Source organism: Trichechus manatus, unplaced genomic scaffold, assembly GCF_000243295.1.
Source record: "Trichechus manatus latirostris isolate Lorelei unplaced genomic scaffold, TriManLat1.0 scaffold00045, whole genome shotgun sequence".
Lineage (NCBI taxonomy): Eukaryota > Metazoa > Chordata > Mammalia > Sirenia > Trichechidae > Trichechus > Trichechus manatus.
In genome coordinates, this window is record NW_004443981.1 from 4,110,766 (window position 1) to 4,133,726 (window position 22,961).

Here is a 22,961-nt window from a genome sequence, read left to right on the forward strand (position 1 = left end):
GGTAAGGTAGTAACAGATTGAGTCCAGGTTTGGGTGAGACATCAGCTGATTAGAGGACTGTGTCCATGGTGGGCTTGTCCAACTCAAAAGGCAAAGGAGAACAAGATTCATTTGAGTGGATGCTTTTAGCATACCCTGAACACATTAATATCATTTCTTTTTCTATGGGAGAACTCCACAGGACAAAATCTAGAGGAATCCACTAAAAAAATAATTGTATGGGCTAGAAAGCAAAGAAAAAGCAAAGGCAAAGGAGAACAAGATTCATCTGAGTGGATGCTTTTAGCATACCCTGAACTCATTAATATCATTTCTCTTTCTATGGGAGAACTCCACAGGACAAAATCTAGAGGAATACACTAAAAAAATAATTGTATGGGCTAGAAAGCAAAGAAAAAGCGAAAGAAAGGAGGTATCAGATAAAACAGTGTTAGCTCTGCATGTGTTAGAAAAAGGGACAGCTTGACAGGCAGGTAAGAAACACAGCTGGGTAGAAGACACAGCAAAAAAAATATCTGCAAGTGAAGAAAAAACTGTGCCTCAAGGACACTATAATAGTTTCTATTAAAGGCAGTGGCTTTCAAATTTCATCGTGCATCAGAATGACCTAAAGTAGAGGCCAACAAGCTATAGCCAAATCTGGCCTGCTGCCTGTTTTTGTAAATAAAGTTTTATTGCCACACTCATTTTTATGTGAGTCTATGGCTATTTTCACGTTACAACAGCAGAGAGTAGGTGTGAGATTACAAGGCTCATGAAGCTTAAAACATCTACTATCTGACCCTTAACAGAAAAAGTCTGACCTAGATGGCTTATTAAAACGTAATTACTGGCTTCAACTTTTGGAAATGAATAGTGGTGACAGTAGTACAACATGATGAGTTAATGTCACTGAACTGTACACTTAAAAATGGTTAAAATGTCAAAACATTTAGTTATATTTTACAATAACATTTTTACAAACATTACTGGGTGCTCACCTCCCAGAGTTTCTGATTCAGTAGGTCTGGGATGGGGGGAGGGGGGTGGTCCTCAGAATTTACATTTCTGTCAAGTTCCCAGACAGTGCTCATGCTGCTTGTTTGAGGACCACACTTTAGATAGAACCACTGAATTAAAGAATCTGCTGAAGATTATTCTCCATCTAAAATAAATGTGGCCGTGGACAAACTTTTCCTAGGGAGCTATGTCCTAAATGAGTTCATCCCAAGAAGCAATGGTTTCAGTCATTGGAGCACATAAAAAATGAGGAAAATTCCAGGATCAGCTGGGAACATTCAAGCTGAGAGGAAAATGAGGTTGAAGAGATAGTCAAGAGCCATATCGCTCAAGGCCTTATGGAGGTTTGGTTTTATTTAAGAGCCACAAAATGTTACTTAACAGGCGTGATGTGATCAAACTTGTACTTTAAAAAAAAGATCACTCTAGCAGCTGCATGGATTCGAGAAGACTGGCCAAGATAAAAGCAATAAACCAGGCAAGAAATGACCATGAGAGCAGTGAAAATGAAGATATGTGAATGGATCTAAGATTTATCACTGAGGGACTGAACAGATATGAGGGAAGGATAAGATGACCTCCAAGTTTCTGGTTTCAGAACCTGGATGGCATTTACTGAGATGAAGGAGAATGGAGTGGTGAACAAACAGATCCAGGTGAGAATATTAAGTACAGTTTTGGACTATTAAGACTGAAATGCCATACCTTATGTCCACTGAACAATTTGTTGGAACTGTCAAACAGGAACCTAATTTTGCTGTGTAAGCTTCTACCAAAAACACAATAAAATGCTATTAAAAAACAAAACACTGAAATGATATGAACACACATTAAGAAAAACTTCCGAGAAGGCAGTTGTATATAAAATTCTGGAGTTCAGCAAAGGTCTGGGCTGGATAGTTTAGTGTTGATAAATTACACCTTCCTATATCAAGCTTTTCGCCAAAAGCAGTGAATTCAAAAGATTAACTATATGAAGTGCTTGCTCTGTTTATTTAAAATGCTGGCATTAGTTAAAAGCAGAGCAAACAACAAAATACTTAAACAGCACATGTTGACTTTTTATTTTTACAAAATTACCTGACATATTTTTTCCCAAATTTCATCACATCCAGCTTTCTCTTGAAAGCTAAGCGCCAAGTCATAGTTTTCTGCTTCAGACCACACAATCAAAGTATCCTTGGAAGAAAAAAAAAGAGTCTCAATGATTAACATGCATTATTACAAACCACTTCAAAGTACAAGGCAAATGAACACGGCAACAACTGAGACCAGCACTCATTTTTACTTTCTACAATACTGATATTCGTAATTACCCATGTCTTTTTACATTTCACTGTATCCCATTTATAAAATGAAAACAATGTTTTCCTTGAGAAGTTTAACCAATATATAAAAAAGTACTACAAAACGCATACATAATTTTTCTGTACTAAAAATACAAACTAAACATTGTACCAATCCTATCCCTGTACATTGTTACATTTTTATGCTCTAGTCAAAATGCCGAAAGAATAAGTTTGAGCATACAGCAGCTAGGGCATGTTAGAAGGATGGGATTAATAAGCAAAGCTCCTTCTTCTCTCTTCCTTTTATTGTCAACATCAGGTGTTCTAATGGGGCATATGAAGTCTATGAAGCCCTTGACATTACTGGCCAAATTTGTAATATGTGAGCATTTATCTGGACAGAGGTTTTTAAACTTTCATCAAAGTGTCGTGGTTTAAGAAGCAACAAACTCCTAGCACCTACCCCTTCACTCCTAAAGTTCATACAGAGTTTTAACGATCATTTAATAAACAGCTCAACAGTTATTATTACTAAGACGTAATCTCAGCAAGATGCTGTACTTAAAGAGTACTGAGGCCATCTTATTGTTGTTAGGTGCTGTGACAGAGTAGAACTGCCCCCATAGGGTTTTCTAGGCTGTAATCTTTACAGGAGTAGATTGCCAGGTCTTTCTCCCACGGAGCTGCTGGGTGTTTCAAACCACCAACCTTTTGGTCAATAGCCAAACACTTAACCATTGTGCCACCAGGGCTCCTTGAGACCATCTTACATTCCCCATGATTCAAACAGTTTGTATTCTACAATATGCATGGCATAATAAAAATATTTACAGGGTCTATGATATCCTTTCAAACTTACGGACTGTAAATAAACATATGCAGTTTCACAGTAATCAACCATTCAAAAAAAGGGACTCGTGAGAGAGGTCAATAACCATTTTACATATAAAATACTGAATAGTTAAGAAGAGTTCAGTTTAAAAATGAAGCCTAATGGGACACATAATGGCTATCTTCAAAATCTAAAGGGCTGCTGGGCATCATTTTTCTAAGCTGGTCCAAAGAGAATTAGGAGAGTGAGTAGAAATTACAGTGAGATGGATCTGAGTATAACAGAAAGGAAAAATCATTAAATCTGACTAATCTGAAAGTAGCCATGCAAAGGGTGGCTGAGTGCCTACCAGAATGTTAAAGGTTCTTGTATTAGATTAGGTTGTTGCTAAGGAGCCCTGGTGGTGCAGTAGTTAAGGTCAGCAGTTCCAACCCACCAGCCACTCCACAGGAGAAAGATGTGGCAGTCTGCCTCTGTAAAGATTACAGCCTTGGAAACCCTATAGGGCAGTTCTGATCTGTCCTATAGGGTCGCTACTAGTAGTTATGTTGTTGATTGGTGCAGATCAGACCTTTGTGATTCACAGGGTTTTCACTGGCTGATTTTTGGAAGGAGATCTCCAGGCCTTTCTTCCTAGTTCATCTCAGTTTGGAAACTGCTGAAACCTGTTCAGCATCATAGCAAATGCAAGCCTCCACTGACAGATGGGTGGTGGTTGTACATAAGATCAATGGCTAGGAATTAAACCCAGGTTTTCTGCATGGAAGGTGAGAATTCTACCACTAAACCACCAATGTTCCCAAATTATCTACAAGGTACCTTAAAGGATCTATGATTCTACAGCAGCAGTTTCTAATCCTTTTCACTATCAAGGACACATCAGTGTACACAAATTGATTCCATGTTTAAAAATTTATCTGCTAAGCTGCATATTAACTTTATTCTGTTATTTATTAAACTGTCAATCACAAAACCAATAGTCTCAGTAAGTTAAAGTGATGCCAGCAAGAAGTAAATAAATGATCATCTGATAAGGCTGTGCAGCATTACTAATAGGATAAATCCACGGTTTTTATTCAGAATTTTCCAAAATAGCTCAAAGACCCTTCTGCTATCATCAAGGACTTCTAGAGATCAGAGATCTTGCAGTGAATCTGTTCTACAGTGACCGAGTAGCTATTTAAGGTCAGGGTAATTTACAGTAACATTCTGAGATCAACACCCCAGAAATCAACCAGGCTTCATTTTTAGTTTACCTTATAATTCACCAAAAGTAGAACAACTCAACTGGTCCAAGAATTTAGAATTAATCTGTAGTTTCTGAAGCCTAAATACTTCACAAGGTTATTTATTCAGCAGATATTTACTAAGCACTTATGTATAAGGCTCCATGTGAGGAAAAATTTAAATTATGTTATTTTCCCTCCAAAACAATATAGAATGAAAACAGTAATGGATTCAAGAGTCAGAGAGACTGAGGTATGAATTCTAATACCACCATTTACTTGGTGGGTGATGCTAAGAAAGTTACTTAACCTCTCTGAGCCTTCATTTCCTTATCTTTAGAATGGAAATGATGAGTACAGTTATGAAAATTAGTGATAATGTAAGTACCATTTCTTAGTGATGGGAACAGGATTGGGTCAAATAACAGTCACCTTTGGGAGGGGGAGCGTATCCAAATGAGATGATTCCTGAAATTCTCACAAATACTTGTATTTATCAGCTCAACAAATACCATCATAACAAGGCTAAAACCAGTATCACATTAGTAATAAAAGATTTAATAAAACCGTAAGCAAATGCTCTACTACAACGTATACTCAGAATGATTTGGAGGTTGATGCTTAAATCTGGACATAGCCAGATATACTTCCTTAATTACTGATTTGACAAATCTAGCACTTTGAAATTTCCTAAGAATTGTTCTTCTGTTTTCCTTGAAGAGCCTAATTTTACCAAATCATCTTGCTTGTTTATCACCTAACAACTTACAGGCTGAGACATGGATCTGATCATCCACTCTCAAAAGATTCAACGTTTCCTTTTTCTTAGGATGTACTTCTACTCTTCAGCTGATTGAAACTCTAAAATTTAATATAAGCACAGAACAATATTCTAGTCTCCATCCATTTCAATCAAACCTAAAAGTTTTCTTAAGAATGCTAAATGCAACAAAATTTAACAAACGATCAAAATTTTATATTGTACCAATCTTTGGTGGGCAAATAAATCACCATTAAGTAAATACAGGAGTTAATACCAGCTTTTCCTATCTACTATCTGTAACTCAACCAAGTCACAATGCTCAGATACCACCTAATGTGGAAAATAAAGCTGACAGACTAACTTCCTTTTAGTAGTATTTTAACAGTCAATGATGAAGCAAAACATTTTATAATTTGTCTCCAGAGGCATGATTTATGAATGGATTGGAAATATTCTTTTGTCTGAATTATTTCAGATCTGCAACTTCCTGGCAATGAGGGGATCATATTTATTTCACTGGCTTTGTAGAGCACTCAGTATATTTATCTGTGTGTGTGTGTGTGTGTGTGTTTCCGCGCATTAAATATCGTTTGGTGTTATTGCTAGTAGGTACTAAGAGAGAGAAAGATTTAATTTCAGTTATCTCTCGCACATCAAAAGGATACGAGAAAGAAGGCGAACTCAAATTGAAAGTTACCTTTAAAAACTGTAACATCAAAAGGCGGCTATATTCAGGCTATGGAAGAATCCAGATTTCTATCTACACTTGGTTGCATTTAGGGAGATAACTAATGTTTCTTCCGCACCTACCACACCAAAGGAGTTCCCACCATTTAGTTGTGTTACCAGCTGATTATCACATCCATGGTCACTTTTTTTTTTTTAAGGTAGGAACAAGGAAACTGTTGTTTTCATTTTAACATCTGAGAATTAAGGCTCAGTTGCTAGAGTAAAAACTCAGTTTAATTTGAGGCAAGATTTCTAATGTTAAAATGACTGACATATACACTATAGAAACTGGCAGAAATTCTACTTTAGAATCAGACTGTCAAAGTATGCTGTAATCTGTTTTGAATTTTTCATTGTAAGGAATCATATGGGAAATTTTCATTTAGTCACGAAATTGAGAGATTAATATGCAAGATAAAACATAACACCTTCAAAATTTTACCTGTTGTTTCTGGTATGCAGTGTTAGGATTGATTTTGGACTCTAAAAGCAGAGAACCTAGGAAACAGAAATGGAAAAGACATTCCATTATATTACTGCAAAACAGCAACACTATACTCCATTACATACAGTTTTTTTTTTTTTTTTTTTTTGACCATTTGACACACACCTAACTTCCCAACTTCAGTTAAGGAAAAACTAGTTATTTTAAAAACAATAGTACAAGTTTAAATATAACAGCTCATAACCTAAGGAATGCTTACCTTTATATACCCTTAACAGGAAGGATATGATAATCTGAAGACAGGAGTAAGCACTGGATAGTATGTCTTAACTATTTGTGGACAGCACAGGGTAGTGAAACAGGACAGTGTGAAGCCAGGGGGGCTGGATTTGGATTTTACATACTGTGTGACTTAGAGAAATATTTTAAAATATGTAAGTAAAGACAATAGAATCTAATCTATTGCTCAAGACTGTGAGAATAAAATTTTGCAAAAACTGATTTGCAAAAAATGTGAGACACCAAGTCTATGATCCATTGCCCAACTACATACCCAAATTATGCTTAAATGTCACAAAGTCTTAGGTCTTTCCTAATATTGCTGCACTTCTGAATCTTCAAATAATCATTCTATTCCTCATAGTAAACTAATTTGCACATTTTTGTTTTCCCCGTTAACATAAGACTCATGGTATTTAGAAAATAACTACTGCTTTGTGAGAAAGAGCAAATTTTAAGACTATGAAATTATACCTCTCTCCTCTCATTAACCAGTTCCAATTCAGTACTCCCCTGATACACTAGCAAAAGACAAGTTATGGCCCAAAATGCTTGGGAAGAAGCCGTTTTCGCTGCAGCTTCCTCTCATTTAGAAGAGCTTTCGTTCATTCTTATGTTAAACCTAACACTTGCTTTACCCCTTACCAAACATAGCTAGGCAGTTGAGAGAAGGTGCACTTAACATTTCCAAACTGAATTAGTTTACTTCTATGTTAAAATTAGCTTACACAGCTGATGCTTTTCCTATTAGTGACTTACTGACCATTTACTACTACATGCTTAGAATGATGCTTGAGTGATACTGGATATAGTAAAGTACCGGCATTCATCACGACTTAATTTGTGAATGCCCAGTACACATGAAAGCACTTCCCAACTCTGCTCACCTGAATCCTCCCACTGTCTACCACAGGTAAAATGCTTAATCCAAAATCTCTTACTACTTCTGTTCTGTACTTACCATTCTCCATATTTCCTTCCATGTGCCCTCCCCCACAAGGAGCCCTGTTGGCGCAGTGGTTAAGTGCTCAGATGCTAACCGAAAGGTCAGTGGTTCAAACCCACCAGTGGCTCTGAGAAAGATGTGGCAGAAACCCTATGGGGCAGTTCTACTCTGTCTTTTAGGGTGGCTATGATTCAGATTAAACTCAATGGCAATGTGTTAGGTAGGGTCCCCCCCACAGACCACTTCTTTATTTGGTTGTTGTTGAGAATCTACACAGCAAAACAGACACCAGTTCAACAGTTTGTACCTGTATAATTTAGTGACACTGATATTCTTAAAGTTGTATAACCATTCTCACCCTCTTTTTCAGTTGTTCCTCATTAACATAAACTCACTGCCACCTAGGGTTCCTACCTAATCTTTCAAGTTGCTGTTGTCAATTTGATCCCATACAGATTGTTCTTAACAAAGCATAATACGAAAGGCAGACCCTTTTTTACTAGCTGAGCTAAACTACTTTTGGTTTTAAGATGATTTCAGGGGATATTTTTGGTTTAAGGTTTAGAGATTATCTCAGGGCAATAGTTTTCAGGAGTTCATCCACACTCCATGCCCTCCAAAAAGTCCATGAGAATTCGAAATTCTGTTCTACATTTCTCCCCTTTTGATCAGGATTCGTCTATGGACTCTTTGATCAAAATGTTCAGTAATGGTAGCCACACATCATCCAGTTCTGGTCTCATGGCAAAGGAGGCAATTGTTCATGGAGGCAATAAACCACAACATTCCATATCCTCCTACTACCCCATTTCTTTCTTTTTTTTCCAACTACTTTAGATTACTGAGGTTCAGACAAGCATTCTCACATTCTAGAGAAAACTGTTTAATCTCCTCCCCACCCAACTTCTGCAAGATTAATCATGACATATTTTCCTGTGTCCCTTCAATTTTCTTTATGCACAATTACAGATCCCTAAAAGTAGGGATCTTTATTTTGGTGATTAGGAATTGTACTATGACACAGACGGCTCATAAAATAAACAACACTCGAGAGGAATGTGCTTCTTAGAACAATCAATTATCCAAGATCAAAAGGGCAATATCTGCCCAAAAGCAAAGATGAGAAAGCAGGAAAGGGTAGAAAATCACGATGAAAGGAAACAGGGAACCTAGGATGGAACTAGGGAGAGTGCTGACATATTGTGTGGAATGAAACCAACGTCACGGAATACTTTATGTACAAACTATCAAATGGGAAATTAATTTAAAAAAAATGTACTATGATACATATCCATAAGAAGAAAAAGCAACAAGTGAATTAAAAGAATGAATCAATGTTCAGAGTCTCTTAAAAGTATTAAATGTCTCCACCTATCTTTGGAAATATTCTTTCAATTGTTTAACTACTAGAACAAAAATTATTCTATTATTTTCCATGGAAAACAAAGTATGTCATGAGGTACACTATGGAACAAACTTTTTAAAGAAGACTCAGGGCATGTAATTACACTAAAACATGTTTTCTGTTTAATAAAAAAAATTCCAAAAACCTACTTTGAAATATAACCCATGTTTTAAAAAACAATCTCTAGAAAGCTACATAAATAATACAGTGAAAGAAAAGAGCTGGATTGTTGCCTGCTGTTAGGTGCCACTGAGTCAGTTCCAACTCATAGCGATCCTATGTACAACAGAATGAAACACTGCCCAGTCCTGCACCACCCTCACAATCATTGCTATGTTTGGGCCCATTGTTGCAGCTATGTTAATCAGTCTTGTTGAGGGCATTCCTCCTTTTCGCTGACCCTCTACTTTGCTAAGCATGATGTCCTTCTCCAGGGACTGGTCCCTCCTGATAACATGTCCAAAGTACATGAGATGAAGTCTTGCCATCCTCACTTCCAAGGAGCACACTGGCTGTACTTCCAAGACAAATTTGTTTGTTCTTCTGGCAGTCCATGGTATATTCAATATTCTTTGCCAACATCATAATTCAAAGGCATCAATCTGGTCTTTCTTATTTATTGTCTAGCTTTCGCATGCATATGAGGCAACTGAAAATACCATGATTTGGGCCAGGTGTTCCTTACTCCTCAAAATGATATCTTTGCTTTTCAACACTTTAAAGAAGTCTTTTGCAGCAGATTTGCTCTATGCAATACATCGTTTGATTTCTTGACTACTGCTTCCATGGGTGTTGATTGTGGATCCAAGTAAATGAAATCCTTGACAACTTCAATCTTCTCTCCATTTATCATGATGTTGCTTATTGGTCCAGTTGTGAGGATTTTTGTTTTATGTTGAGGTGTAATCCATACTGAAGGCTGCAGTCTTCGATCTTCATCAGTAAGTGCTTCAAGTCCTCTTCGCTTTCAGCAAGGAAGTTTGTGTCATCTGCATATTGCAGGTTGATAATGAGTCCTCCTCCAATCTTGATGCTACACTCTTCTTCATAAAGTCCAGTTTCTCAGATTATTTACTCAGCATACAGACTGAATGTTGTTGTTGTTGTTAGGTGCCATCAAGTCAGTTCCAACTCACAGTGACCCTATGTACAACAGAATGAAACACTGCCCAGTCCTGCACCATCTTTACTTACAAGCATTATGTTTGAACCCATTGTTGCAGCCACTGTGTCAATCTATCTTGTCAAGGGTCTTCCTTTTTCTCTTTGACCCTCTACTTTACCAAGCATGATGTCCTTCTCCAGCAACTGGTCCCTCCTGACAACATGTCCAAAGTACTTTAGAGGAAGTCTTGCCATCCCCAAGAGAAATGAAAACATACACCCACACAAAAAATCTGTATAGGAATGGTCATAGCAGCATTAGTCAAAATAGCCTTGAAGTGGAACACAAATGGCCATCAACTGACCGAATGGATAAATAAAATTGGGTGTATGCGTTCAATGAAATACTATTTTGCAATAAGAAGTACTCACACATGTTACAACATGGGTGAAACTTGAAAACATTACGCTAAGTAAAACAAGCCAGTCACAAAAGACCATATATTATATGATTGCACTTGTATGAAATATCCAGAATTTGCAAATTTAGAGACAGAAAGTAAATAAGTAGCTGCTTAGCAACTGGGAGGGGGAGTAGGTAGTGACTGCTAATGGGTGTATGGTTTTAGAGGGGGGCAAAGTGTTCTAAAATTAGATCATAGTAATGGTTGCACAACCTGTAAATATACTAAAGAAACAGAGTTAATCACTTTAAATAAACAAACAAACAAAAAAAAACCCAATGCCATCGAGTCTATTCCAACTCATAACGACCCTATAGGATAGAGTAAAACTGCCCCGTAGGGTTTCCAAGGAGCGCCTGGTGGATTCGAACTGCCGACCTTTTAGTTAGCAGCCATAACTCTCAAACACTATGCCACTAAGGTTTCCAATCACTTTAAATAGTACATAAATTATATCTCAATGAAACTGTTAACAAATTCAAGTGTAAATATTCGATGAAATACCATTTGCAATCTTAATGAATGAACCAAACATACATGAATGCAACAACATATATGAATCCTACAAATATGAGTGAAAGCAGCCTGATACAAAAGTTGTCAGCTGCTCTCAACTTGGTCCCCGACTGATGGCGACTCTACGCACAACAGGATTGGATGATCCACAGGGTTTTCAATGGTAGATTTTTTTGGAAGTAGATCATATACCGTATCATTTCATTTGTGGCAAAATTCATCTATGGTATTAGAAGTTAGGTTAGCAGTTATTTTGGGCAGGTGGCGATGTGGATATACCAGGAAGGGACGTAAACTAGGCTTCTAGAATGCTAGTTATGTTCTGTTTCTTCATCTCTGTGCTGGTTATTTTGTGAAAATTCATCAAGCTGAATACGTATTATTTGTGTACTTTTGGGGGGGATGTGTTATGCTTTAATTCAAACGTTTAGGGGAAAAAAAAAAGACTCATGATCTTTTTTATAAGGTCAGTAGGCACATGGCACAGGAGGCTGGAGTTGTGTGTTGCTTTAAGTTGTGCTTTCAAGACAGAGTGACACACCTGACTGGGCAACTGCTGAAACAAAACAAAACAAGGAGCAGTGGTATGCCATTTTCAACTACCTAATCCCTGTTAGCAATTACTTAACAAGTACCAGTCTCTTTTGCATTTGCTTTAAATGTGACAGGATCAGGGTAATTAGAAAGGAAAAACCAGAGGATGAAAGTCTGAAATGGTTACGAATCTGAGTGTGCCTGCGTTTCCTCTTAAAACCCTGGCTAAGACAAGAATAAGTACATGTAGGAAGGAGCTCTGGTGGTGCAAACGGTTAAGCACCCCACTGCTAACCAAAAGGTTGGCGGTTCAAACACATCCAGCGGCTCTGAGGAAGAACGACCTGGCCATCTGTTCCCGTACACATTACAGCCTAGGAAATGCTATGGGGCAGTTCTACTGTGTCACATGTGGTCACTATGAGTCGGAATCAACTCGACGGTACCCAACAATGGTTATACTAGAACCTTCTGGTGTTGGCAAATTTCTTTTTTTTCCCTGAGTCATTTCATATGAGTATGTAGGGAGAATTATTTCCTGAAACCCATTTCAGCCATAAAATATCTCTTTAAGAAGTCCAGTTCTGGTCCCCAAATACCATGTTCCCTAAGAGATCAGTAGGTTACAGAGGCTGTGGCATGGGAAATAGCCTTCTGGTTCAGGGACTACATAAGATGATAACTAAAGGACACATTTCTAGTTTTACTCCTATTCCATCTATTAGTTGTTTTTTTCCCCATCTACTAGTTTTTCTTAGACCAAGTTATTAACACTCTCCAATCAACTGAAAAAGATCTAGTTGAGTGTTAATATGCATTAATGCCTTTCTTCTTCGAACAAGTTTATATGAAGCACTTGCTGTCACTACAGTACTGGCAACAGTAGTTCCACCCTAGTAATGTGTGGGTATGGATGGGGATGTGGACTCTAACTTTAGATGAGAAGCTTATTGCATATGGTAGCAGAGACAAGAGGGGAGAAATGAGTTAAGATGATCCTTAGTAGGAGACTGTAAGCACTATTAAGGAAAAGATAGAGATGGTTCTCTCATTAACATTAATACACACCTTTGGTTAACAGGTAGGTCCAACATAACACATGTAACACAGCCCCCCACCCCACCTTATTTGAGAAACACATCCATTCACCCCCAAGAGGAATTATCATTCAAGGGGAATTAACCCTCACCTCTCCCATGACACCTCCTCCCCACATATCTGAGAAAGACATTCTGTCACATAGACCAGAGATCGACAACCCTACATAGAAAACCCCAATATCAAGACTGGAGAAAGGCCTTTCCACTTCCAACTTGAAAGATTGGGAGGCGAAATATGGAGACACAAAGAAAACTTAAGAGAGAGAGTGATCAAACTACAGGAAATGCATCAATATATTTAATTAAATATCATTCCAGAATTTATCATGCAGACCACCAGCAAACACAACAACCCTCAGCAAAGGTAAACAAAAAAGTACTACACAGTAAATGCTTGTCACAAAGTCCACTTCAAAGTAGTTCTGTTAAGTGTGCAAACCCATAATTGCACATGTACTTCCTCAAAGAATAATAAAACATAATTACTATCTTGTTTCTTGAATGTCAAAAAAGACATTCTTAATTCTCATTTATTACTCCTGAGACTGAAAATTAACACAACCTTTTTGGAGGATCATTTATCGTTATCAACTTTTAAACACATACTTCTTTTGTCCAATAATTTCTCTTGGAGGAAATTACCCTACACCTTCACACAAGTGTGCCAAGATATATGAATAAAGAAGTTCATTAGCAATGTTTGTATTTAAAAAAAACAGAACAAAAAACTTAGAAACTATCTTTATGCTACCTGTTCTCAAAGTGTGGTCTGGGAGGTCAAAACTATTTTCATAATAATACTAAGATGTTATTTGCCTTTTTAAAAAAAATTCTTATTTCTCTCACAGAATCTAGACTGTGATACTGCAACAGATTGAATGCAGAAAACAGGCGAGAATCTTCCTCTTTAAACCACACAGTAATGACATTTTTAAGAATGTAATTCAATGACTCCTCTCACTAAACTCTTTTGCAAGTTATTTTTCTTAAAAACATTATTTTGTTAACATGTAACATTAAAGAAAACATTCTATTTTTGAATGAATTAGTATTTTTTAAAGTCTTAGTTTTAATTTCTAATTAAATATCAACAGATATAATCCACATAAGCAATAGCTTTTTAGGATCTTTAATTTTAAGGGTGTAAAGGTGCACTGAGAAAATAAGAAATGCTACTTTATGCCACTGATGGAGTCCCTGGGTGGTACAAACAGTAAATGTACTTGGCTGCTAAGTAAAAGGTTGGAGGTTAAAGTCCAGCCAGAAGCACTTGGGAAGAAAGGCCCACTGATCTACTTTTAAAAAAATCAGCCACTGAAAACCCTATGGACACAGTTCTATTCTGACACACATGGGTTCTCCTTGAGTCGGAATGGACTCGACAGCAACTGAAAAATTGAAATGCCACCAACCGGGCACTGTGTGAATTAAGTACAGAGGGATACTATGTTACTTTAAATAAGATAGATCTGTGCATACTAACACAAATTGATGCCCAAAATACACTGATAAAATGGAGCCCTGGTAGCGCAGTGGTTAAGAGCTTGCTGCTAACCAAAGTTCAGTAGTTTGAATCCACCAGCCACTCCTTGGAAACCCTATTGGCCAGTTCTACTCTGTCCTACAGGGTTGCTATGAGTTGGAATCAACTCAACGGGTTTGTTTTTTGTTTTGTTTTGTTTTCTTATACCATGTTGCCAGCCCTCACCACACCATCAAAACAGACTAAACACTTCTGGGGAAGATGATAAGGGTAGTTGGCAGCACAGAAAGTGAGGTACTATTCTTAAACAGTCTAAATCAGAGGACCTAAAACTGGTGCCTGCATCCTGCATGCAGCTAGTTTGTCTGACTCTTGGTCTAACAAAACACACATACATACACACACACACACACACACACACACACACACACACACTCTCTCTCTCCATGCAAATATTTTTAAAACGAAAATATTTCACATAAAATTCTAGATTTCTGGTTGGGAAAAGAAAAGACCCACTATTCAATTAAAAATACACCAAGACTTACGTGAAGAAAAATAACACCTACACCTTACACAGTTGCCATGAGTATTAACTTCAAATTTATATTAAAGTGCATACCCCAGTAACTAGTACATAACCAGCGCTCAAGCAATACTTTGTTTTTTGGCACATGCTCAGACCATCATTTTACTGGCATCACTGTATTGTTGTATAGCAGAAAATTTTGTATTGATAATGATGATCAAGAAACACGTTACAAGTGAAAAATTTAACCAACATAGGTTCAGTATAATGTTTAGGAAAGCATTCTAGAACATTATATTCAGGAAGCATTCCGTGGAAATAGTTGACAGTTTTACAACTACCGACACACAAAGAGAACTAGCTTTAGTTATTTGAAAAACTTCACATATTTAGAGGATCTCAGTTCCTTTCACTGGATGAATGAGATTTACCTTAGAGTTTCTATAACTTTTGTGATTTGATGTTCAATATCAACTAATCAACCAGATTCAGATAGTATGGGAGTACCTAAGGCCAGGTGCTGGCCTTAGGTCTAATTTGGATAAACACTGAAGGACTTCACATGAATAGCTCCAGCCTGTCACCCTGATGAAGTGGTTCATCCTCAGGTTTTCCCAGTATGCTGTCCTAATCAACCCACATGTGTAGGAAGAAGGCATCACCAAAAATGAGTTACCTCATTTGCCAGGTCTATGCTCCACACACACACACACACACACACACAAACCCATTGCTGTCAAGTTGATTCCGATGCATAGCGACCTTACAGGACAGAGCAGAACTGCCCCCTAGGATTTCCAAGGAGTGGCTGGTGGATTCAAAACCGCTGACGACTTTTTGGTTACCGGCTGAGCTCTTAACCACTGTGCCACCAGGGCTCCAATTTACACAATGGCACTTAAAAACCGAAATGGTTCAAGGGGGAAAACCGGTAACATCTTATTAAAAGCTTCCACAGCTGGGACAAGCCTCCGGTACACTTAAGCCCATCAGCTACAGCCATGTTAGGGGATGGCTCTTAAACTTTGGGAAGTTACTACATGCAACAGATGATCAGTAGGGGTTTGGTTACCCTAGGACTATCAATTTTCTACAAAGTAGGTATACACTAGGAAAAAATGTGTTTCAATAAACTTTTAAAGTGCAAACTTTCCCCAGTACTAACACTGAGCTCTTCCTGGTAGCTAAATATACATCTGGAATACTGACTGTATGCAAGATTTTATACTATTTACTGACTTATAAAAACAGTAATTAAAAAACAAAAAATGCTGATGATACCTCCATTCATTTCTTCTACCACAGCAGCCCCCTCCTAAAAAAAAGGCTTTTTCAAAGTGTTCTGCCCTCCTTTTCTTGTTACAGTAGGGGTAGAGGCAGACCCACCTACAGCCAAGGTAGAGTTCTATCACGAGACAGAAGCATGGATTCCAGTTTTACCATTAGCTACAAATGCTACCTGAACAAAACATTTCCCCGTCTCATCTTCCTCATGCCTAAAGTAACAGTGAGGAATTAGCTTCTTAACTCTCAAACAGGCAAGTAAAGTCAGATAATAGATAAAACTATTTTAAAATGTAAAAATATAGAATTTAGGAGTCCCTGGGTGGCACAAATGCTTAAGTGCTCAACTACTAGCTAAAAGGGCGATGGTTTGAACCCATCCAGCAATGCCTCAGGAGACAGGCCTGGAGATCTGCTCCCAGGTCACAGCCTCGAAAACTCTATGGGGCAGTTAGTTCTACTTTGCACATGTGGGGTCACTATGAGTCAGAATCAACTCGACAGCAACTAACAACATTCCTGATGCTTGGCAAGTAATCCAGAATTAAGAGTATGGATATGCCTTATGTCCAAAGACATCTTTCACTGTGTGGAGAAATTCGTTTACTTCTTTTTATCAATTCAAAAACTGGTAGGTGGAAGGTGGTGAAAACCATAACGAAGAAAGGAAGTAGAATGATTTGAACACCAAAGGAGAGAGCATGAGTAAGGAATGAAATTATCCTCACTTCAGCAAGTTAATGGGTATGGCATAAACTGAAAGAAAAATACTCAATCTTTGCTAAAAGACATAATACTGTAGGTACAAGACTACCATAAATCCTGAGAGAGATGATCTATTCTCATTAAGAAGGAGCCCTGGTGGCACAACGGTTAAGTGGCTGGGCTGCTAACCGAAAGGTCGTTTGAAACCACCAGCCACTCTGTAGGAGAAAAGACCTGACGATCTGCTCCCATAAAGATTACAGTCTAGGAAACCCTTTGGGTCAGTTCTAGTCTTTTCTATAAGGGTTGCTATGAGTCAGAATCAACTTGACAGCACACAACAACGTTTAAAGAAAATGATAGGTTCCTACAACACATACTGCCACGAGGAACCTACTGAATAAGGCTGCAATCCAAGAAATGGGCTTCATAGCTTGGTGAGACACCCCTCTCCTCCAAGGCAAAGTGGGCTGCAGATCTACTAAGCCACTCAGCCACTGAGGGGAAGGGCATACTAACCCCAAGATTAATCTGCACTGTAATACGGGGGCCACAAGTACTTCCATTCAGAAATTGCCGCTCTGATTTTTAGGTAAGTGGATAAGCTCTTCCAACAAGAACTGAGACTACATTAGAGACAGCATTATTACAGCCCCCCGCCTCAAACATAGACCCAAGTACTGAAAAAATTAAAACCACTTAACCTTTCTATAAGAAGCCCTGGTGGCCCAGTGGTGAGCACCTGGATGCTAACCAAAAAGTTGGCAGTTCCAACCCACCAGCTGCTCTGCAAGAAAAAGATGTGGCAGTCTACTTCCCTAAAGATTTACAGTCTTGGAAACCCTATGGGGCAGCTCTACTCTGTCCTACAGGGTCACAATGAGTCGGAATCAACCTGAAGGCAGTGGGTTTGGTAACCTTTCTATAAGGGATCCCCCTAAGTGGCATAAACAGTTTGCACTCAGCTATGGCCACTAACCAAATGGCGGTTTGAAACCACCTAGCAGTGCCAAGGAAGAAAGCCTGATAATCCACTTCTGAAAGGTTACAGCCATCGAAAACCCTATGCTCAGTTCTACTCTGAAACACGTAGGGTCACTATGAATCTGAATCAACTGGAAGGCAACAGGGTAACCTTTCTATACCTATGTTGAAATGATAAATATATTTTTTTAATTTCCAAACAATATGTAATCACTAACCAGTGTGAACAGCAGAAAGTGTCCTGTGTCTGAAATAAAAATACCTGACTTTGAACCCAGCTATACCACTTAACAGACGAATGGCTTTGGGCAAGTTATTCAATATTTCTGAGAGTACCTATTTAAAAAAAAAGATACCATCACCCATTTCATGGGGATTCAAAAGCTCCCATCACCCTATCCAGCACAGGGCAGTTTCTCAGTGAATTAAGTGAAATGGAAAACAACAGCCTATTTCTACGGTAGATAACATACTGCAAAAAATTATTTTTATACAGCATAAAATATTTCAAAAGCCAGCAAATATTTACCTTGTTTTAAAGAAACAGTTTGGAAAAAATCTAAGGACTTGGGAAAAAAACTATGGGTAAATTAGCATAGATAATTTTGAGGGGGGAAAGCAAACACATGCCATGACTATGTCTGTCCCAAGCATGGAAAAGCTAAAAAATTTTAAGTTTCTATATAAATGACTCATTTTATGTAGGATCAGAAATAACTTTTCATTTTGATCATTAGAACAAAAAGTAAATTCTCAATCACACTATTATGGAGAGTAGGGGAAACACACAATAATGGATGACCCAAACTAGCAGTTAGCACAAAAAACTTTCATGTGTGGCTTGGAGATAAACTTTTATTTTAAATATCTTTAGGCTAAAAAATATTTTCATTTTCTTTGAAATAAGCCTTGAGTTTAACTATAAAGCAGCAAATGCAAGTAGACATCCACAGTCAATGATAGTAATTTAAATTATAATTAAAAACAATAGTTTCAAGCCATAAGCTAGATGTCTCACTCAAACCCAAATACAAAATGAGTTTGAACACTGACTTTGCCTAGCTGCAAAGATCTTAAAGAAGATCTTAACACACACCTGGCTGGTGATCTTAAGCAAGTTACTTAGCCCTTTGAGCCTCACTTTCCTCATCTGTAAAATATGGCAATAATAGTACCTACCTCTTTTTATAAACTACATTTTGTTCTGATACACGTAAAGTTGCCATGAGTTGGAGCTTACTTGACTGCAACTAACAAAAACAATTTAGTATTAATAGTATGAACTTCAGATTCAGAAGACTGCTGTCAGAATACACAAGTGCTTCAAGAATCTCTGGCACAGGGTGGGCACTCAGTAAATTTTAACGATTATTATTCATATTTGGAATTTTCCTATCAGAAAAAACGTTAATCATTAAAATAAAAAATTATTTGCTACAATATTTCACAAGTTTCCTGGGATTTTTCTAAGCCCAGTCTTCCAATTCAGTTTTCCTTACAACTTAAATTTAAATTCAACAAGAGCACATCAGTAGTTTAGTTCAGCTCTCTTTATCTGTTAGATAAAAATTGAAGCCATTTGTTTCAGCAATTCAACCTTCCCTCCAAAGAGAGGGAAAGAGGTTAGGGGCTACTAGCAAAATGGTAAAAGTCAAAATGGGGAAAAAACTAAGAGTACTAAATTACCATGTTAGAAGTGTACAATTCCTTTTGATAATACAGCATCATGCCCTAACGTTTAAAAAGACTTTAAACAAAGGACCCATTTGTATCGGACAAACTTAAACACACGATGTGAAGTAAGATTTTGTGTTTGAGATTGCAAAGATCTACACGTTTTCATCTCAAAAGAAGCTGATCAAAACTTTCCAACTCACTATGTAAAAAGTTCTCCCAAACATCCAAAGATGCAGAGTAGCTGATTATTATGTGATAGGCCTACACAACAGAATACTAACACTGGACAGTCAAAATATTATTTTAAAGGGTAAATAATAGCTCTCAGAAAAATAAATCCAATGTATTCAAAATCTTAGAAATGCCTCCAAAAAGAAATTATTTTTCCCCAGTTTAAAGCTAATTTGGGTAGCCTGCGGGCAATTTACTCCAAATTACCATTTCACCACTTTTCAATTCAGATTGAATGTCAATATCCCTAGAGTTTTGTTTTTCAGAGAACTGGAGTTCTGGTTAGAGTGTCCAATTGATAAAAATTCCTTGAAATGAATTTGTAATAATTCAGATACAGAACGACTATAATCATAATAAACTGAAACAGCTACTGAAAATTACAGACTGCAATCTAACAAAAGAGGTGGCATAAAACTATTTTCAAACTGATAAGAAACAATGTGAAAACGGTTTTACCTAAGGTGGACATACTGTTTAATTAAGTGAAAATTCACAGAATGCACTGAGGAAAGTGGGAATCCTTACAGCAAGTAAGTCTTTAAAAAATCTGAAACACTGTTACTTTTAACACCACAAGGTCTATGAACCTTGAGGGCTGTTTCAAAAAAATGTGAAGGGTTTATGGGGAGCCTGAGGCATGAGGGCAGATTTTAAGCGTTTTAAAAATATCTACCAACTTCTCCCCACCTGTTAACTGAACCAAAATATAAACATACATTTAAGCAACCACAACAGCCAGCACAAAATGATTCCAATTTTGCAGGACGTTTGCAGACGAAAACGACACACAAAAGTCGGCATTACTACTTTGAAAAAGGCAACCAAAAGTGGTTAACACAAATCTAACTTCTCAGGGCAAAGAAGCATTTTCCCTTACAAGTGTACCTGCAAAATCCATGAACCACTGTTGTCAACCTGCAACAGGATCAGAAAGAGGTAGCAAAGAGATGGTAAACACGAAATAAGGAGAACATGTGCACGGTAAAAACCTCTTCAAAAAATGAGGCGGCGAAGAACTTTCTTAGCTCCAAGAAACTGTCATCTCGCTGCTTTACAGATTGGTGAACTAAGGAGGAAGATCGGACTCAGCGGTGCCTTTCTCAAGGTCACCCCGCCGATGCAGAAGAACCGCACACCCCGCGCTCCCCTGGCCCCGACCTCTCCACGCTGCCAGCCGGCGCAGCTCAGACGTGCTCGGCTCCACTCGTACCCACACGCTGCCAGACACTCGGAGAAGGGGACACTCGCGCGCTTTCCGCGGAGCTCCCTGGCGGCTGGGTACCGTGGCCCCCCAGCCCAGCAGGGGACCCCTCCGATCCAGTCCGAAGAGGGCCCCTGCCCCCAAAGGGCTGTGGAGGCGGCGACAGTCCCGCTGCGAGGGGCTCCACTCACCGTCACTCTCGGCCCTGACAAGCAGAGACATGCCCTTCAGCCGCTCTACGTAGCCGGATGACACATGCCCGGTGCCTCGGTCGTCCCACTGCCGGTCCTCGTTGAGCGTGTAAACCTTCACCCGCCGCCGGGTGTCGGTCATCGTGCCGCCCAGGGCCTGGGGCGGGCGCCCCGCCGGAGTCGCCCGGGCAGAGGGCCCGGGGGAGGCGGGAGCCGAGGCGGGAGAACGCCGGCGAGCAAAGGTCACTGCCGCCGCTGACCGCCGCGGGACCACGCCGCCGTCCGCATGGCCCGCACCCGAGCCCGAGCTCTGGGCCGCCGCCTTCCCTCGCCTGTGGCTCCTCGGCGCTATTGTCCAGGTCCGGCGAGCCCGGCCGCCCCGCCGCCCCGAAAGGGCGCGCAGCGTTTCGCGGCCTTCCGCCCCCCGCGGTAGGAACTCGGGGCGCCTGTCACTGCCCTGCTCCCGCCTCCGCCATGAGCTCCGCGAAGTCGCTTCCCGCGCCGCCGCCGCCTACTCAGGCCGCCGCCGCCATGTTTTCCTTCCTTATACCTGGCCCTGCCACCGCAGTCGGTGGCTCCGCACTGTTCCCCCTGCTTCAAATGTCCGAAACCGACGACCGCCTGCTTCTGCCGCTACTGCTGCCGCTGATCGGGAGACTCCGAGAACCCGCGGCCGACGGAGCGCTCCTGACTGTTGGAAGTCCCTTCCTCTTCGCCGCTGCCACCGCCTCTTCCGTCTTCCTCACAGAGCCAATGCCGCCGCCATCTTGGTTCGCTCCTCAATAGGCGCGCGCGGGGCCTCCCAGGCAGCAGCTGCAGGGGCGGCCCGTTGGCCCCACCATTTAAAGAGACAGAGGAGAGACCGGCAGCTTCGCTACAGCGAAGGCCTCGGACGAGGCGGGCTCCTAGTTGCCGAGGTGGCGGGAGCTCAGAGAGCGGGGGCGGCGAAAGGCGGTCGCGCAGGTGACGGCCCGGGACTCCCTCGCGCTTCCCAGCACGCACCGTCGTGCGAGCGCGGGGCGGCGTGTGCGTCCGTCGCGCCCTGTGTTCGTCATCAGCCCCGCTCCGGCATTCGAAAGGGGCGTGGGGCCCGCCTCCGGCTGGAATCGCAGAGCCAAGCCTCAGCAGCGTGCTTGGCTTCCCGGCCTTCAAGTTCTCCCGCCGCCTCCGCCGCTGCTCCAGTTCTCCGGCGCCAGACGTCTCGGGCCTGGGGCTCTGCCGCTTGGCGCCAGCCTCCTCGAGTGTCCCCTTCGGGCCGCATTTGTTGTTGGACTGGGCACTTGGGACGCCCTCAGGCGCGGAGTTCGGGAGGCGCCGGACTTCAGGCGGTTCTCCTTTGCGATGAAATTGAAAAGCTTCTGAGAAAGGGCACAGGTTTGGGCCGCGAGGCCACCGCGAGTCTTCGGAGCTGCTGTGGGGCACGCACTTGCGTGGCGAGCCCACAAACGGGACATTTTTAGTTTTCTGGGCCTAGGACTAAGCCCCAAGTGACAATTCAAAAACCTCATTTTACATTCCAGCTGCGACCTTCATTTCCCTACCTATATCAGAACTGTTACTTCCTAGCCCTTTGTTGTAAAAAGAACTTGCGAGGCTTACAAAAACAAATGCAGCCCTGTATCATCAGAATGAGTAATTTCTCAACGTTAGCTAATACTGTTTTTGGAGCACCTGCTTGATGTCAAGCACTGTTAATCTTCACAAAGGAATAACATTCTCTTTCCTATCTCGTGCAATAATAGCCGCTATTTTAAGGCTTTTACTGTTTGCCAAACCATCTAGGTCAGTGCTGTCCAACAGAAATAAGTGAGCCACGTGTGTAATTTAAAATTTCTAGTAGCCACTTTGAAAAAACAGTACAGAGAAACAAATTAGTTTAATAATGGATTTTATTTAATGCCATATTTTTAAATGTCATTTTAATGTATAATCAGTAAGAAATGAAGGTATTTTACTTTTTTTTCATACTAAGACTTCAAAATCCGATGTGTATTTTAACCTTATTCATACGATAAGAATTTTCACAAATTCCTGATCTCTTG

General features: G+C 40.0%; 2 protein-coding genes across 7 annotated transcripts in view; both read right to left on the minus strand.

Moving 5' to 3' along the window:
* PPP4R3A (protein phosphatase 4 regulatory subunit 3A) overlaps nucleotides 1–21,861 on the minus strand; it is a 44,049-nt gene extending 22,188 nt beyond the window's left edge. For 2 of the 6 annotated variants that reach the window (XM_004376667.2, XM_023731713.1), the window contains exons 1-3: nucleotides 20,920–21,861; nucleotides 6,281–6,336; nucleotides 2,080–2,178 (exon numbers count right to left, since the gene is read on the minus strand). In XM_004376667.2, the coding sequence (XP_004376724.1) occupies nucleotides 2,080–2,178; nucleotides 6,281–6,336; nucleotides 20,920–21,061 (297 nt within the window). In that variant the 5' untranslated portion in view covers nucleotides 21,062–21,861. Of the gene's footprint in view, nucleotides 1–1,704; nucleotides 1,769–2,079; nucleotides 2,179–6,280; nucleotides 6,337–20,919 lie in introns of all 6 variants that reach the window. The other 4 variants (XM_023731715.1, XM_023731712.1, XM_023731714.1 and 1 more) reach the window with 3 other exon arrangements.
* Nucleotides 21,553–22,961, minus strand: part of CATSPERB (cation channel sperm associated auxiliary subunit beta) — a 157,398-nt gene continuing 155,989 nt past the window's right edge. The window contains exon 27 of the mRNA XM_012555631.1: nucleotides 21,553–22,389. Coding sequence (XP_012411085.1) covers nucleotides 21,553–22,389 — 837 coding nt within the window. The remainder of the gene's footprint in view (nucleotides 22,390–22,961) is intronic.